The sequence below is a fragment of the Phalaenopsis equestris genome, unplaced genomic scaffold (genome assembly GCF_001263595.1).
Source record: "Phalaenopsis equestris unplaced genomic scaffold, ASM126359v1 Scaffold000347, whole genome shotgun sequence".
NCBI lineage: Eukaryota > Viridiplantae > Streptophyta > Magnoliopsida > Asparagales > Orchidaceae > Phalaenopsis > Phalaenopsis equestris.
The window spans coordinates 2,213,462-2,232,272 of record NW_018164789.1 but is presented as its reverse complement, the minus strand read 5'-3'; the positions used below and the strand labels follow the sequence as shown (position 1 = coordinate 2,232,272).

At 33.0% G+C, this 18,811-nt stretch overlaps 2 protein-coding genes across 2 annotated transcripts in view; both read left to right on the top strand.

The window, feature by feature from the left end:
- Positions 1-11,471, top strand: part of LOC110025981 — a 25,539-nt gene extending 14,068 nt beyond the window's left edge. Inside the window, exons 4-9 of the mRNA XM_020726696.1 lie at positions 5-673; positions 1,365-1,598; positions 1,715-1,812; positions 6,308-6,702; positions 8,253-10,930; positions 11,047-11,471. Coding sequence (XP_020582355.1) covers positions 5-673; positions 1,365-1,598; positions 1,715-1,812; positions 6,308-6,702; positions 8,253-10,930; positions 11,047-11,432 — 4,460 coding nt within the window. The 3' untranslated portion in view covers positions 11,433-11,471. The remainder of the gene's footprint in view (positions 1-4; positions 674-1,364; positions 1,599-1,714; positions 1,813-6,307; positions 6,703-8,252; positions 10,931-11,046) is intronic.
- A 5,972-nt stretch (positions 11,472-17,443) lies between these two features.
- Positions 17,444-17,872, top strand: LOC110025980 (probable LRR receptor-like serine/threonine-protein kinase At3g47570). The gene has a single exon (XM_020726695.1). The coding sequence runs from the start codon at positions 17,444-17,446 to the stop codon at positions 17,870-17,872; it is 429 nt and encodes a 142-aa protein (XP_020582354.1).
- The last annotated feature ends 939 nt before the right edge of the window (positions 17,873-18,811 follow it).

Sequence of the window (18,811 nt, the reverse complement as noted above, 5' to 3'; positions counted from 1 at the left end):
TTAGGAGCTAATGACATTTTAGGAAGAATCCCGTTTGAACTTGATAGGTACACCAATCTAATTGCTATAGGTATGGAGATGAACCTTTTCGAAGGTCCCATACCCGAGACCATTGGAATGCTTGGAAGGCTACATGCTTTATTTTTTTATGGGAATGACCTTACAGGAATTATACCTTACTCCTTAGAAAATCTCACAAGACTTGGCGAGTTGGATTTAAGATCCAATCAATTAACAGGCCATATGCTATCAAGCCTAAAAAATCTTCAGCTTCTCAATTTCTTGTCTCTTGGTTATAATAATCTAACTGGCGGGATTCCGAGAGAAATTTTTTTCATTCCTTCTCTTTCACTTGGTTTGGATTTGTCTTATAACTCTTTCACTGGGTCTCTACCATTAGAAGTTGGTCTTCTAATAAATATCGTCTATCTTGATTTTTCTCATAATAACTTGAGAGGAGAAATTCCAAAAACACTTGGAAGTTTTCAATCATTGCTTGAATTACGTATGGAATACAACGTCTTCCAAGGCCCCATCCCTACTTCTCTAAGCAGCTTGAAGAGTATTGAAATACTAGACCTTTCACATAATAATATATCAGGTGTTATTCCTCAATTTCTACAAAAACTTGTCTTTCTTGAGAATTTGAATTTATCATTTAATAATCTTGAAGGTGAGGTGCCACATGAAGGTGTCTTTGCAAATTCCTCAGAAATATCTCTCTTTGGAAATGAAAAACTATGCGGCGGGATTCTAACCCTACATTTGCCAAATTGTGTTGCCAAATCATCTTCAACAAAACTTCATCATTTAATCAAAATTTTATCTCCTATTCTTATCATTATAGTTATGTTATTCATCTCTTTGTTGTGCTACACTTTGCTTAATAGAAGAAAAAAGAAAAATGATTTAAGAAAAGCAACTGGTTTATATTTAAGCCCTCCATTTCCAAGAATTTCCTATGCAAAATTAGTTGAAGCTACGAATGCTTTCTCCACTTCACGCCTAGTAGGATGTGGAAGATACGGCTCCGTTTATGAAGGAAACTTAAGAGATTATGATGCTACCGTAGCTATCAAAGTATTTAACCTTGAGGTTCATGGAGCTTTGAAGAGTTTTACACATGAATGGAGCTTTGAAGAGTTTTACATATGAATGTGATGGAAGCATACGACATCGTAATCTTGTACAAGTCCTAAGTTCATGCTCGAGCATTGATTTTCAAGGCAATGAGTTTAAAGCTTTGATCTTTGAATTCATGCCAAAGCGAAACTTAGACACGTGACTCCACCAAGAACATGAGATTGATGAAGATGATGTTCTCTCTTTGGAAAAACGATTAAGTATTGCTATCGATGTTGCAGAAGCTTTGGAGTACCTTCACTATAGTTGTGAACCATCAATCATTCACTATGACATAAAGCCAAGTAACATCCTACTTGACAATAACCTTGTTGCGCATGTGGGTGATATGTGGGTGATTTTGGATGTGGGTGATTTTGGACTCTCAAGAATGCTTTATGAGAATGTGAATATATCTCATCAAGATTATTCCAACAAAAGTGGCATTAAAGGAACTATTGGCTATATTGCCCCAGGTGATGTGACGATTCTTCTTCTCAATGTTAACATTAATGATGTCATTTCCTCTCAAAGATTTATGGTATTTTACAGAAATATTTTCTCAAAACATATATTTACATTTTATCTACAGAGTATGGTGAAGTAGCTCCCCTGTCTCCATCTGCAGATGTTTATAGTTTTGGAATAGTATTACTAGAGATGCTTATTGGAAGAAGGCCTACTGATGACGTTTTCAGTGATAACTTAACTCTACATAATCACATTAAAATGATAATGCCTCATGGAATCAAATACATAGTAGATCTTAAAATGTTTAGTAAAGAGCAAAGAGATGCTAGCGAAGGGGGTGGAGAAAACCCAAGATGGTTTAGTTGCCAAAGCACCAACAAATGCTTACTTTCCCTTGCAGAATTGGGTCACTCTTGCTCAGTTTCATTCCCAAAAGAAAGGCCTTCCATGAAGGAGGTTAATGCAAAATTAAATGCAATTTGAGCTACTTACGTACCTTCAATCTGATCAACATGATATGTTCTTGAAGAAAAGCTATTATGTGGAAGCAACAACTTTTAGTTGTTTGTGTTTTCAATGTTAGTTTCAATATGTGATGAAATATGTGTAGGAAGATGGATGATGATATACAAAGCAATTTATCAATGACTTGCAATTTCTTTTATTAAAAACTTTCAAGCACTGTCTTCTACTATTATAAAAAAATATCTACATTGAACTTGGAATTTTAGAAAAAAATATTATTCTCTCAAAAATAATAATAATTTGTAAATAACTTTGAAAGAGATTTTTTCTCAGATATTTCATGACAATAATTCATGACAATAATTTATGGAAAATTTCAACTAAACTAAAAAACATAAAAATTTAAAAATTTTCAGTCTCAACTTATTTGATTTTCATGGGGAAATGTGCTAAATAAATTTTGACTTCAAAATAATTTTTTTATTAGAAATTCATGAAGGAATACATGGGTGTTTCCCTCACTTTCTTACTAGATACATCATAAATCTAAAACCTAAACAACAACAACTTTTACTTATATGACATTTTACATATGCCTGAAAAGGTGTATTTCAATTTCTAAAAGTTATAATTGTGATATTTTTTTCTGTGATACCAAAATTTGGGTGGTATAAATGTAAGAAACAGTCAACTGGTTTAGAGATATGTAGATGCATAGGAATGCCTGCTGTTCTCATGGCCAATAACTGAATGCTCCAAGTTCTTGATCTCAGATACAACCTTCACTAGCCAATCTCTCCTTATTGCATGAAAATGGTTTGGAGCTACCGATCCCACTAGAGATTGGTGGTAGCCTTCGTCAGCTAAAATTCTCTAATGTTGGAGAGAACTTCTTGTCAGGTGACTTTCCATCTTCCTTCTACAACATATCATCACTACAGATTTTCATGATCAATGAATCGCTTCGTTGGTGAGATTTCGGTTGATATTGCCAAAGCTTTTCCAAACCTTGAAATCCTTTAGCATTTAATCAGTTAACAGGCCCTATACCTTCAAGCATTAAAAATCTTCAAATGCTAGCCGCTCTAGAATTCAGCCATAATAGTTGAGTGGCTTCATTCCCACCCTTTCAATTATTTTGGATTTCACTGGGAATCTACCATTAGAAGTTGGTCACTTAATGAACCTCTCGTTACTTGATTTTTCTAATAATAATTTAAGTGGAGAATGCCAATATCACTTGGAAATTGCCAATTATTGACTAAATTATATATGGTCCACAATTTATTTCATGGCTCTGTTTCTATTTCTCTGGAAAACTTGAAAAACCTTGAAACACTAGAATTTTCACATAATAATTTATCTGGGACTATTCCTCAAACTCTATAAAGCCTTACCCATCTTAAGAACTAGAATCATTCATTTAATAATCTTGAAGGTGAGGTGCCATACAAGGGCATCTTTGCTAATTCTTTGGCAATCTCTTTCGCTGGAAATAAGAAAATATGTGAAGGAATATCAGGGCTTCATTTGTCAAAATGTGTTCCCGAATCATCATAAGAAAAAAGCAGACATCATTTAATCAAAATTTTAACCCCAACATTTAGTCACACAATTACTCCATTTGTTGTGTTGTTGTTTACTTTATAGAAAACAAAAGCAAAGTGGTAGAAGCAAAAATATATTAGATTCTTCCTTGAGCACTTCCTTAATCACTTCATTTTCAAGGATTTCATATGCCAAACAAGCAAAAGTTACAAATAATCTCTCCACTTCATCTCTTGTTGGTTGTGAAAGATACGACTTAGTTTATAGAGGCACTCTAAGAGATTATCAAACAATTGTGGCTACTAAATTTTTTAACCTTGAGTTGCATGGAGCTTTTAAGAGTTTCACATCTGAATGTGATGCTCTAAAAATCTTACGCCATCTGAATGTGATGCTCACGAAAGCAAAGATTTTAAAGCTCTGATTTTTTTGAATTTATGTCGAAGGGAAATTTGGATATGTGGCTCCATAAAAAAAAAAAAGAGACTAATGGAGATGATATTTTTTTCTCTAAAAAAGAGATTGAACAATATCATCCATCGATGTTTGAAATTATTCCAACACAGGTGAGATTAAAAAAACTATTGGCTATATTGCCCTAGGTGATGTGATGATTCCACTTATTTATGTTATATAATTATATCATTATTTTCAATCTATTATAGCTATTTTAACTCATATTTTTCTAAAACATTTCTCATTTTATTTGTAGAATATGGAGAAGGTGCTCAACATCTACAAATGTTTTTAGTTTTGGAATAATAATATTGGAGATGCTTACTAGAAGAAGGTCTGCCGTAGTATTTTTAATGATAGCTTAAATATATATATAATCACTTTAAAATAGCATTTTCTCATAAAGTCAATAGCAAAATCATAGATCTTAAAATGTTTACAAATCGTTATGTCTTTTTTTCTAATCCGAGTTTATTAAGGTATGGTTGAAGTTAAATTGAAAGCGATCAATGGCTTAGACTTGGAAATGTTATTAGTTAATTAAATGAGGTGAATATAACATATCCTTGGATGCAAATCATAGTTAATTTAACATAATATTTTGCATTTTCATATTCAAGTATGTAGGCATTTATATATTGTTGTGTGTCAGATGTTTCATTACAGTAGAGTAATTATTTAACGACTTAGCACTACACGAAGATTTAAGACACACACAGGCAATAAAATTTTAGCAAAAGAAGACTACTTGATTTTTTATGTGGAAACCCCTGAAAAAAAAAAAAAATCATGGAATCTAGCCCAATCAAAATAATTCATTATATAATTATGAGTATAAAGTTCTAATCTTCCATTGAATTAAAGAAGATAGAATTACAATATTAATATTTATTTATGTGTAATAATCCAGCTTTAATAGTTGTAATTGGGCTAAAACAAATGAGATTTTGGCTATTATTGTGATAGTGTGCTTTAAAGCTCATAATTCATAAAAACTATAGTCGAAGACTGCAATAGCATCAGTTGATCGCAGAGACCTTAGTTGGCAGCCGTAATAGCAATTTGTCTCCTAAGCTATGATTGGTAGTTGTTGTATCATCAGTGGGTCAAAGAGACCGTAGTTGGAACTACATTAGCTGTTAGGTTCATAGGTCATAACTAGTAACACCAATCAAAGTTGGTAGCCACTGTAGCAGTTAGCCATATAATTCATAGTTGAAAGCCACAGTAGCAGCTAGATACATAGGTTGTAGTTGGTCACATAGATCGAGGTTGGTAATTGTAGTAGCAGTTAGCTATATAAGATATAATTAGAAGATATAGTAGCAGTTACCTACATGGGTTGTAGTTGGTCACATATATCGTGGATGATAGTTTAGTAGTAGTTAGCCACATAAAGCATAATTTAAATATGTAGTAGCAATTAGCTACATAAGTTGTAGTTGGTCACATAAGTCATGGTTAGAAGTTGTTGTTGGACCAATTTTTGATATTGCATTCTCGGATGTCCACGTGAATTATAAAGGGTAGTCTTTAGTTTCTTCTAGCCTATGACATTTCATAGGTCCTCCTAGTACATGCCTCAAGCACAGAATCAGGATCAATGTCGATTCAGCCCAATCCGAGAGAGCTCACCATGTAGCGATGTAAAATCTAACACCGGTCATGCTTGATCTCCATTACGGTGTCATAGAGGCCATATCCCGCCTATTCGGAGCTTTTGGTGGCCGAAGGGAGTCATCAAAATTTCTCACGCGCATTTTTGGAAAATTTGGGTTTTTAGACCAATCTACCTGTACGGGGTTCCAGGATGTCTGTTGGCATCAAAATCCTCAAATTGACACATGCAAAATGTTCATTTTGATTTATGGAGTCATTTTCGAGTGATATGTGACTCTCTGTAGTGTTTGAGTCTGTTGTAATCCTACGGGCTCTCGGATGAAAAATTGAGTTTTGTACCATCGGGATCATATCGGGCCTGCAGGGACGGGGGGATTTTTCTCGATACCGTGCATCTACGGGGTCTACCTGGAGATGGAGAGGCCTATTCTCGTCTCTTAATGTCTTCTGATGGTCCGAGAACCGATAAGAATTCACCACACGAGCTTCGACGAAGAAAGGAATCAAAGATCAAAAGATCAAAAAAAATTGAAATTTATTTTTTTGGGGCATAGACGCCACCCCAAGTGGCGCATAGGCGCCAAGAGCCCCTAGGGCGTGAAGTTCAACAAGATGGGGGCTTCAGGTAAAGGGGAAGGCCGCCATTGATGTTGTTTGTAATCCCTTGGGAAAATCAGGCGGTGCTTTGATTCAACAGTTCATGATCTTAACTTTTAGCTTTTTAACCCTAAACTCCACTCCCTGTATTGGAGGAATACTGTTGGTCATTGTTCTTGCATGGTTGGGGGCGGCAAAGTCTCTGAATTCACACTTCTCTGCATTAGCCAAGCAAGAGCTGGAGAAAGAGAGGGTAAAGGGAAAGAGCAGGGAACCTGTGATTGATGTTTCTGCAAAAGAAGCTAAAAGCCTGGTGGACAAGGAAGAGAATGGCTCTCTTCCTGTACCTGAATCATCAGCAAATGGTTCAGCTCTGCAACAGAAAATAGCTTCAGAGCCTGAAACCCCAACCCAGCTTCCTCAGTAAGGATTTTCTTCAGAAAATTGTCAGCAGGCCTCACTACCCCCTGAAAGGTTGATTTAAGATGTTTAACAGATGCTTGAAACTTGATACTTCAATCATCAAATAGAGAAAATTAGTGGGAGGTATAGCAGTGGTCTCTTTTATCTATTTTTTCAAATGAAATAAACTGCCTTGGCACTTTGTTCATGCATGCACCTTTGTAGTGAATCGCTCTTATGTTACAATTGTATTTTTTTTATATATATAGTTTATTTAGGTTGGATCTCTTGGAAGAGGAGGATACATCAAAGCTTTTTTTTTGGGTTGGATCTCTTGAACTTAAACACAGGAGTTATGGACGATCTCTTGCATGCTTTGGATGATTCTAATTGGTGATCAAACATATGAATAAAATTAGTAATGTTAAAAATGTATTTATATAGTGTTTGATCATCCTTAAAATTTTCACATATTCAATTAATAAATAAATTCTCATAGAAATGGATGAAATTTGATTTCTGTATAAATATTATATTGTTCATCATGATTAATAACATTTGTTTAATTTAAAAATTATATGGAAAGATAGATATGAAAACAAAAACTCAGTCACCTCATCTGCGACGTGAAGCATCTGCATGATGTGATCAATGCACGTCATTAGTCATTTGCATTAAATGTTTCATTGTTTGAGTCGTTGCATATTATTCTTAGTCAATATAAATAATACAAATGCCTTAGTTTAAGACCACCCAAACCTTGAAAGCACCTCTAAAAACCTGAAATGACCAGATATTCATCATTCAGTCATCGGTAAATTATTCTAAAATAATTGCACTAGCACCCTTCAAATGGACCAAATTTTGCAATTCCATTGTACTGGTGCTCTAAGAAATGTGCACATTGTATTGACAATGTTGTGCGGATTGGCCTAAAATAAATGGAATTACCCTCATGTGCTCTGGCCAGCATGCTAAATGATCAAATCTCTTAAACAGAGAATGCTTCCGAGTTAAAATTTAAAAAAAAAAAATACAAAAAAAATATTTGATTAAGTATTTAGAAATTAAAATTAAGATGATATGAATTTGTTTTTCAATAAATGATAATTTGATTAAGAATTTAGAAAATGATTAAATTTGATTATTGTATAAATTTTTTATTTTTAAATTTAATTAATAAAAATTATATGGAATGATAGATACAAAAAGCAAACAAAAAAGGAGGATAATCTTTTTTCTTCATAAAATATTATAAAAATAGAGGTAGATCACCCATCATTTCATTCAGAAAGGGACGAGAAAGAAACTTCAATGTATTGTGATTCCACAAATGTATTAATTATGTGATTGAGAGTGTTTCCCAAATACATCTAGTAATTCCACAAATGCATTAATTATGAAGTTGATTGGAATTCCACTAGTTTTGTAATTAACAGTGTTTCAAGTACTATTTATGCAATTATCCGTTTCTTTTTATAAATTCAAGAAGGCAGAGGTGGCGAACTAGCTCTCTTTCTCTTGTTAGATCCATAGTTTCCTAGCATATATCACTGCTACTAAATGGTGAGAATTATTAGTGTCAACAGACTCTTAATTATCCTATTGTCTGTCTGTTTATCTTCCAAACAATTGTTTGCAGTTGGAATAAATAATACAGACTACAAATCACTCATTGCATTCAAGAATCAGTTTCTAAAGAAAAGCAATGTGAATTCTTCTACCATTTTCGCGAGCTCATGGAATGCCACCAACCACTTTTGCTCATGGGAAGGGGTCACGTGCGGCTTCAAGCACCGCAACAGAGTCACAGCCTTGGATCTCCATTCCGTCGGGTTGGTCGGTCCTCTTCCTCCTTCCATATTCAATCTCACCTTCCTAAGAAGGCTTGATCTCAGCCTCAACGAGCTGTATGGTGAGATCCCTCAAATTCTGGCTTGCTTACCACGACTACAACATCTTAACTTGAGCTTTAACTCATTTGATGGAGACATTCATGCTATTCTGATGATGAACCATAGCTCTGCTCTCCAAGTTCTTGACCTTACTAACAACCATATGATCACAGGAAAAATACCTCTTGTTATAAACTCCATGTCGCCACTCAAATTCCTCAGTCTCTATCAAAACAACATCATTGGCACCATCCCACCTTCACTTGCCAATTTATCTTTCTTGGAAAGTTTTTTTGTCGCATATAACCATCTAGAGGGAGGCATCCCACCAGAGATTGGCGTTCTTCAAAAGTTGAAACATTTTGATGTGGCTGTTAATAAACTTTCAGGTAACATTCCTTCTTCATTCTACAACCTATCATCACTGCAGATTATTACGGTGACAAAAAATCACCTCTCTGGTTACATCTCAGCCAATATTGCCCAAGCTTTTCCAAACCTTCGAGCCTTTCTTATTGGTGTAAATAATTTCCTTGGTTCACTTGATCGAGCTCTTCAAAATGTGACCAACTTAGTCCTTTTGGAAGTTAGCAAAAATAATTTTACAGGAGTGGTGCCACCAGACCTTGGAAAAATGTACAATCTTGTATACCTCAATATGGGAGAAAACCAATTTGAAGCAAATGATGAAAAGGAATGGAGATTTCTTAATTCATTAACAAATTGCACCATTTTACAAACTTTAGGACTTTCTGGTAATAACCTCCGTGGAAGGCTACCCAAATCATTTGGGAACCTCTCCATGGAGCTTCAACGAATAAAAGGATCTAATCACATTATAGGAAGAATCCCTTTTGAACTTGATAGGTACACCAATCTAATTAGTTTAATAATGGACAACAATCATTTGGAAGGTTCTATACCCGAGACCATTGGAATGCTTGGAAGGCTACAAGTTTTAGATTTTTATGGGAATGATCTTACGGGAATTATTCCTTACTCCTTAGAAAATCTCACAAGACTTAGTTTGTTGTATTTAGGATCTAATCAATTAACAGGCCATATACCTCCAAGCATAAAAAACTTCCAGCATCTCACTTCATTGGATCTCAGTTTTAACAATTTAACTGGTCTGATTCCAAGAGATCTTTTTTTCATTCCTTCCTTTTCAATTGCTTTGGATTTGTCAAAAAACTCTTTCGTTGGGTCTCTACCATTAGAAGTTGGTCGTCTAATAAATCTCGTTTACCTTGATTTTTCTAATAATAATTTGAGAGGAGAAATTCCAAAAACACTTGGAAGTTGTCAATCATTGCTTGAATTATATATGGATTACAACTTCTTCCAAGGCCCCATCCCTATTTCTCTAAGCAGTGTGAAGAGTCTTGAAATACTAGACCTTTCACATAATAATTTATCAGGTGTTATTCCTCAATTTCTACAAAAACTTATCTTTCTTAAGAAGTTAAATCTATCATTTAATAATCTTGAAGGTGAGGTTCCATATGAAGGTGTCTTTGCCAATTCCTCAGAAATATCTCTCATTGGAAATGAAAAACTATGCGGTGGAACTCTAACAGTTCATTTGCCAAAATGTGTTGCCCAATCATCGTCAACAAAATCTCATCATTTAATCAAAATTTTATTCCCAATTCTTAACATTGTAGTTATGTTATTCATCCTTTTGTTGTGCTATACTTTGCTTTATAGAAGGAAAAATAAAAAAGATTTAAGAAACGCATCTGGTTTATCTTTAAGCCCTCCATATCCAAAAATTTCCTATGCAAAATTAGTTGAAGCTACAAATGCTTTCTCCACTACGCACCTAGTAGGATGTGGAAGATATGGCTCTGTTTTTGCAGGCAACTTAAGAGATTATGATGCTATTGTGGCTATTAAAGTATTTAACCTTGAGGTTCATGGAGCTTTGAAGAGTTTTACATATGAATGTGATGCATTAAGAAGCATACGACATCGTAATCTTGTACGAGTCCTAAGTTCATGCTCGAGCATTGATATTCAAGGGCATGAGTTTAAAGCATTGATCTTTGAATTCATGCCCAAGGGAAACTTAGACACGTGGCTCCACCGAGAATATGAGATTGATGAAGATAATCTTCTCTCTTTGGAAAAAAGATTAAGTATTGTCATCAATGTTGCAGAAGCTTTGGAGTATCTTCACCATAGTTGTGAACCACCAATTATTCACTCTGACATAAAGCCAAGTAACATTCTACTTGACAATAACATTATTGCACATGTGGGTGATTTTGGACTCTCAAGAATGCTTTATGAGAATGTGAATATATCCAACAAAAGTGGCATTAAAGGAACTATTGGCTATATTGCGCCAGGTGATGTGATGAATCTTCTTTTCAATGTTAAAACTAATCATGTAATTTCCTCTCAAAGATTAATTGTATTTCAAAGAAATATTTTCTCAAAAATTACATTTACATTTTATCTACAGAACATGGAGAAGTAGCTCCCCTGTCTCCATCTGCTGATGTTTATAGTTTTGGAATAGTGTTACTAGAGATGCTTATTGGTAGAAGGCCTACTGATGATGTTTTCAGTGATAACTTAACTCTACGTAATCACATTAAAATGATGTTTCCTCATGGAATCAATTGCATAGTAGATCCTAAAATGTTTACAAAAGAGCAAAGAGATGCTATCAAAGGGGGTGGAGAACAACCACGATGGTTTAGTTGCCAAAGCATCAACAAATGCTTGCTTTCCTTGACAGAATTAGGTCTCTGTTGCACAGTTTCATCTCCAAAAGAAAGGCCTTCCATGAAAGATGTTGCTGCAAAATTACATGCAATTCGAGTTTCTTACGTACCTTCAGGCTGATGAAAATGATATGTTCTTGAAGAAAAGCTAGCATGTAGAAGCAACAACTTTTAAAGCAACATCTTTTAGTTGTTTGTGTTTTTAATATTACTTTCAGTATGGGATGAAATATATGTAGGAATATGCATGTAGATAGACATAGCTTATTTCTATTTTGTGAGAATTCAACATCAATTTATTAATGAATTGCATATTCTTTTTTATTAAAAACTATCAAACATTGCCTTCAACTATTATAAAAAAAAATATCTATAATGAACTTGCATTTTCGAAAAATATATTTTTCCTCTTAAGAATAATAATAATTTGTAAATAACTTTTTAAAAAATTATATCCTACATATTTCATGACATTAATTTAAGGAAATTTTTCAACTAATTTAAAAAAAAAAATTGAAAAATTTTTAGTCTCAAATTATTTGATATTCATGGGGAAAAGTATGAAATAAATTTTGAGTTTAAAATAAATTCAATTGTTTGAAGAAACAACAATTTTTTTATTATAAATTCAAGAAAGGAATGCATGAGTGTTTTCCCTCTCACTTTCTTGCTAGATAGATCATTAATTTCCTTGGCATAAGGATATTGACATACATACCACATAATACTAAAGTATTTACATTTCTAACCCCCAAATCATGATAGTTATGGTTATAACATATTGGTGCTATAAAATTATGTCTGAAAAGGTGTATTTTATTTTTAAAAATATTGTTGTTGTGATATTTTTACTGCGATATTAAGGATTTGAGTGATATTGATGTAAATATAAATCTTCAAGGGTTAAGATATATAAATACATAAGAATTATGTGATAAAATTAAATGTAAAGGTTTAGGTATTAGAAATGTAGATACATAGGAATTGGGTGGGATGCATGTAAGTTTGAAATGATGTAAACTGCCTTGGAATTCCACAACGACATCAACTCTGTTGAGTGAAGAGTCGCCGGATGTCAATTTAAGCTAACTGTCTAAATAAATAAAGGCAAAATTCATGAATGTATTGCTGATTAATTGAACAACCAAGTTTATTAAGTCCTGATCGACGTCAAGTTGAAAGCAATCAATGGCTTAGACTTGGACTTGGAAATGTTATTAGTTAATTAAATGAGGTGACAACACAATTATATATATATAAAATTGTAACATTAACATTTTAATAGCAAATGTTAAATATGTACTTAGATGCTCATATGCACTTCTTTAAGTTTATTTTTGCATTACATGCTCTTTAATATTTTTCAATTTCTTTTCTTATTTTATTTAAATTTACAAAATACTTAACAAATTCTCTTTAATTACTTATGAAGTACAATTATGACTGATAAGTGATTCAAATGAAATCAAATTTGCTTCACTTTGAAAATATATCCTTGGATGCAACTCAAAGCTAATTTAACATAATATTTTGCATTTTCATATTCAAGTATGTAGTTAGGTAAGTTTGTATATATTGTTGTGTGACTGAAGATTCGTGATAATATAGTGATTATTTAACGTCTTAGCGTTGCACGAAGATCCAACACACAAAGATAATAAAAATGTAGCAAAATAAGACACCATGATTTTTTTTATGTGGAAAAACCCTGAAAAACTAAAAGAAACACGGAGTCTTGCCCAGTCGAAGTAATCTATTGTATAATTATGAGTATAAATGTGCAGTCTTCACTTGAATTAAAGAAGATGGAATTAAAATATTGATAATCATACATGTATAATAGTCTTCCAGCATTAATAGTCGTAATTGGGCTAAAACAAATGAGATTTTGGGGATAATAGTGATAGTGCGCTTCAAAGGGCATACCTAATTGCTACAAAGATAGTATTTTTTTTCTTAAAGACTGTTGTCAAAGGCTGCAATAGCATCAATTGGTCTCAGAGACCATAGGTTGAAGCCATAATAGCAATTGGTCTCCTAGGCCGAGATTGATAGTTGTAATACCATCAGTTGGCCATAGAGACCATAGTTGGAACTATAGTAGCACTTAGCTTCATAGGTCATAGTTAATAACACCGGTCATAATTGTTAGTCGTAGTAGCAGTTAACCATATAGGTCATAGTTGAGAGCCACAATAACAACTAGATACATAGGTCATAGTTGGTCACATATATTGAGGTTGATAGCTGAAACTTGATGCTTCAATCATCAAATAGCGAAAATTAGTGGGAGGTATAGTAGTGGTTTCTTTTTATCTATTTTTTCGAAAGAAATAATCTGCCTTAGCACTTAGTTCATGCATGTACCTTTGTTGTGATTCACTCTTATGTTAAGGTTGTATTTTTTTTATTTTTCGGGTTGGATCTATTGTTAGAGGAGGATACATCAAAGGGGTTTCATAAAAGGTTTTTTTTTTTTTTTTTTTTTTTTTTTGGGTTTGATCTCTTGCGCTTATAAACACAGGCGTTATTGATGATCTCTTAGTTCATGCTTTGGATGATTCTAATTGGTGATCAAACATATGAATAAAATTAGTAATTTTAAAAAATGTATTTATATGGTGTTTGATCATTGTTATAATTTTTTACATATTCGATTAATAAATAAATTGTCATAGAAATGGATGAGATTTAATTATCGTATAAAAATTATATTGTTCATCATGATTAATAATATTTGTTAAATTTAAAAATTATATCGAAAAATAGATATGAAAATAAAAACTCAGTCACCTCATCTGAGAAGTGAAGCATCCACATGATGTGATCAATGCAAGTCATTAGTCATTTGCATTAAATATTTGGTTGATTGAGGAGTCGTCGCATACTTTTCTTAGTCAATATAAATAATACAAATGCATTAATTTAGGAGGGCCCAAACTTTGAAAGCACCTTTAAGGACTTGTAAGGACCAGATATTCATCATTCAATCATCATTAAAATATTCTAAAATATATGCACTAACGCCCTTCAAATGCACCAAAATTTGAAATTCCATTATGCTGGTGCTCTAAGAAATGTGCAGACTGTTTGAGAATGTTGTGTGGATTGGCCTAGTATAAATTGAATTACCCTCATCTGCTCTGGCCAGCATGCTAAATGATCAAATCACTTAAACTCAGAATGCTACTAAGTTAAAATTTAAAAAAAAAATCAAAAAAAAAATATTAGATTAAGTATTTGGCAATTAAAATTAAGATGATATTAATTTGTTTTTCAATAAATGAAGATTTAGTTTTCCATCATATGAATAAAAAATTTAAAAATGTATGTCTTCTATAGGTGGAGCAAATGATGATTTTAAAGTAGAAAATCTTTATTAAACCTGAGCTATTGGTGATCTATTGCATTGCATGCATTGGATGATTCTAATTGGTGGAAGTTATTAACAAAACTAGTATTTAAAATGGTATTTATTCACTGCTTGATCATTCATAAGTTTTTCATGTTTGATGAATAAATAAATTATCATAGAAATTGATGAAATTTGATTCTTGTATAAATTTTATATTATTAATCGTAAGTAATAACATATATTAAAAGTTATATGTAATGATAATATAAAAAGCAAAAAAAAAAAGATGATAATAATTTTTCTTCATGAAATAATAAAGAAAAGAAGATAGATCACCCATCATTTCATTCAGAAACAATCAAGAAAGAAATTTAAACATTTTGTGACTCCACAAATGCAGTAATTATGTGGTTAATTGGAATTCCACTAGTTTTGTAATTAACAATGTTTTGAGTACTATATATGCATTTATCCCTTCTTTTTATAAATTCAAGATGGCAAAGGTAGTGAAGTAGCTCTCTTTCTCTTGTTAGATTTTTAGTTTCCTGGCACATGTCACCGATATTCAATAGTGGAAATTTTTAGTGTCATCAAACACTTAATTATTCTCTTCTCTGTTTGTTTATCTTCCCAACAATTGTTAGCAATTGGAAGAAATAGTACAGACTATGAATTACTCTTTGTGTTCAAGAATCAGTTTCTAAAGCAAAGAAATGTGGATTCTTCTACCATTTTTGCGAGCTCATGGAATGCCACCAACCTCTTTTGCTCATGAGAAGGGGTCACGTGCGGCTACAAGCACCACAACGAGTCACGGCCTTGGATCTTCGTTCCTTCGGGTTGGCTGGTCCTCTTTTGCCTTCCATATTTAATCTCACCTTCTTGAGAAGGCTTGAAGCCTCAACATGCTCTATGGGGAGATCCCTCCAATTCTAACGTGCTTACCACAACTACAATATCTTAACTTGAGCTTTAACTCATTTAATGGAGACATTCATGCTATTCTAACGATGAACCATATCTTTGTTCTCCAAGTTCTGGACCTTTGCAACAACTATATCACAGGACAAATACCTTTTGTTATCAACTCTATGTCACCACTCAAATTCCTCCGTCTCGATGAAAACAACATCATTGGCACCATCTCACCTTCACTTACCAATCTATCCTTCTTGGAAAGTTTATATGCCTATTATAACCATCTAGAGGGAGGCATCCCACCGAAGATTGGTGTTCTTCATAACCCAAAAGACTTTAATATGGTTGTTAATAAACTCTTAGGTAACATTCCTTCTTTATTCTACAACCTATCTTCACTGCGCAGAGTTTCGGTGGCAAAAAATCACCTCTGGTTACATTTCAGCTAATATTGCCCAAGCTTTTTCATACCTTGTAATCATTTTTTGTGCTCATAATAATTTCATTAGTTCACTTGATCGAGCTCTTCAAAATGTGACCAGCTTAGTCCTTTTGGACATTAGCAAAAATAATTTTACAGGAGTGGTGCCTCCAGACCTTGGAAAAATGTATAATCTTATACGCCTCAATATGGAATATAACCAACCTGAAGCAAATGAAGCAAAGGAATGGAGATTTGTTGATTCATTAACTAATTGCACTAGCTTACAAATTTTAGCTCTTGAGGATAATAACCTCCATGGAAGGCTTCCAAAATCAATTGGGAACCTCTTCATTTAGCTTCAACAAATAACTTTAGGATTCAACTATACTTCAGAATGCATCCCTAACAAACTTGATAGGTACACCAATCTAATTAGTCTAGGGATGGAAAACAAGCTTTTGGAAGGTTCTATACCCAAGACCATTGGAATGCTTGAAAGGCTATAAGGTTTATATTTTTTTATGGCAATGATCTTCCGGTAATTATTCCCTACTCCATAGAAAATATCACAAGACTTAGCGTGTTGGATTTAGGATCTAATCAATTAACAGGCCCTATAATTCAAGCCTAAAAAATCTCCAACATCTCACTTTATTGGATATTAGCATAATAATCTAACTGGTTGGATTCCGAGAGAATTTTTTTCATTCCTTCCTTTTCAAATACTTTGGATTTGTCTTATAACTCTTTCACTGGATATCTACCATTAGAAGTTGGTCGTCTAATCAATCTCTTCTACCTTGATTTTTCTAATAATAATTTGAGAGGGGAAATTCCAAAAACATTTGGAAGTTGTCAATCATTGCTAGAATTATATATGGAATACAACTTCTTCCAAGGCCCCATCCCTATTTATTTAAGGAGTGTGAAGAGTCTTGAAATACTAGATCTTTCACATAATAATTTATCAGGTGTTATTTCTCAATTTCTAAGAAAACTTATTTTTCTTCAGAAGTTGAATCTATCATTTAATAATCTTGAAGGTGAGGTGTCATATGAAGGTGTCTTTGCAAATTCCTTAGAATTATCTCTCATTGGAAATGAAAAACTTTGCTGTGGAATTCTAACACTTCATTTGCCAAAATGTGCCAAAACATCATCAACAAAACTTCATCATTTAATCAAAATTTTATCCCCTATTCTTAACATTGTAGTTATTTTGTTCATCCTTTTTTTGTGCTATACTTTGCTTTGTAGAAGAAAAAACAAAAAATATTTAAGAAAAGCTTATGGTTTATCTTTAAGCCCTCCATTTCCAAAAATTTCTTATGCACGGTTAGCTGAAGCTACAAATGTTTTCTCCACTACACATCTAGTAGGATGTGGAAGATATGGCTTTGTTTATGCGGGAAACTTTAGAGATTATGGTGTTATTATGGCTATTAAATTGTTTAACCTTGAGGTTCGTGGAGCTTTGAAGTGCCTTACATATGAATGTGATGCATTAAAAAGCATACAACATCGTAATCTTGTACGAGTCCTAAGTTTGTGCTCGAGCATTAATGAGTTTAAAGCTTTGATCTTTGAATTCATGCCAAAGGGAAACTTAGACACGTGGCTCCGCCAAGAATATGAGATTAATGAAGATGATCTTTTCTCTTTGGAAAAAAGATTAAGTATTGCCATCAATGTTGCAGAAGCTTTGGAGTATCTTCACCATAGTTGTGAACCACCAATCATTCACTGTGACATAAAGCCAAGTAACATTCTACTTGATAATAACATTATTGCACATGTGGGCGATTTTGGACTCTCAGGAATGCTTTACGAGAATGTGAATATATCTCTTCAAGATTGTTCCTAGAAAAGTGGCATTAAAGAAACTATTGGCTATATTGCCCCAGGTGATGTAATGATTCTTCTTCTCAATGTTAAAATTAATCATGTCATTTCCTCTCAAAGATTTATGGTATTTTAAGGAAATATTTTCTCATAACATATATTTACATTTTATGTATAGAGTATGGTGAAGTAGCTCCCCTGTCTCCCCCTGCAGATGTTTATAGTTTTGAAATAGTATTACTAGAGATGCTTACTAAAAGAAGGCCTACCGATGATGTTTTCAGTGATAACTTAACTTTGCATAATCACATTAAAATGATACTTCCTCATGGAATCAATTACATAGTGGATCTTAAAATGTTTACAAAAGAGCAAAGAGATGCCAGCAAAGGGGGTGGAGAACAACCAATCTGGTTTAGTTGCCAAAGCATCAGCAAATGCTTGCTTTCCTCGACAGAATTAGGTCTCTCTTGCTCCGTTTCATCTCGAAAAGAAAGGCCTTCCATGAATAATGTTACTACAAAATTACATGCAATTCGAGTTTCTTATGTACCTTCAATTTAATGAAAATGATACGTTCTTGAAGAAAATCTAGTATGTGGAAGCAATAACTTTTAGTTGTCTGTATTTTTAATATTACTTTCAATATGTGATGAAATATATGTAGGAAGATGCATCTAGATGGACATAGCGTATTTTTTTTTTTTTGAGACTTCAACATCAATTTATTAATGACTTGCAATTTCTTTTAATTAAAAACTATCAAACATTGCCTTCAACTATTATAAAAAATATATCTATAATGAACTTGAATTTTTGAAAAATATATTTTTCCTCTTAAAAATAATAATAATTTGTAAATAACTTTTTAAAAAACCATATCCTAGATATTTCATGACATTAATTTAAGGAAATTTTTCAACTAAATTAAAAAATAAAAAAAATTTAAATTTTTTTTGTC

Excerpts from the sequence above, each read along its gene's own strand:
- LOC110025980 (XM_020726695.1), top strand. The coding sequence starts at position 17,444 with ATGGCTATTAAATTGTTTAACCTTGAGGTTCGTGGAGCTTTGAAGTGC.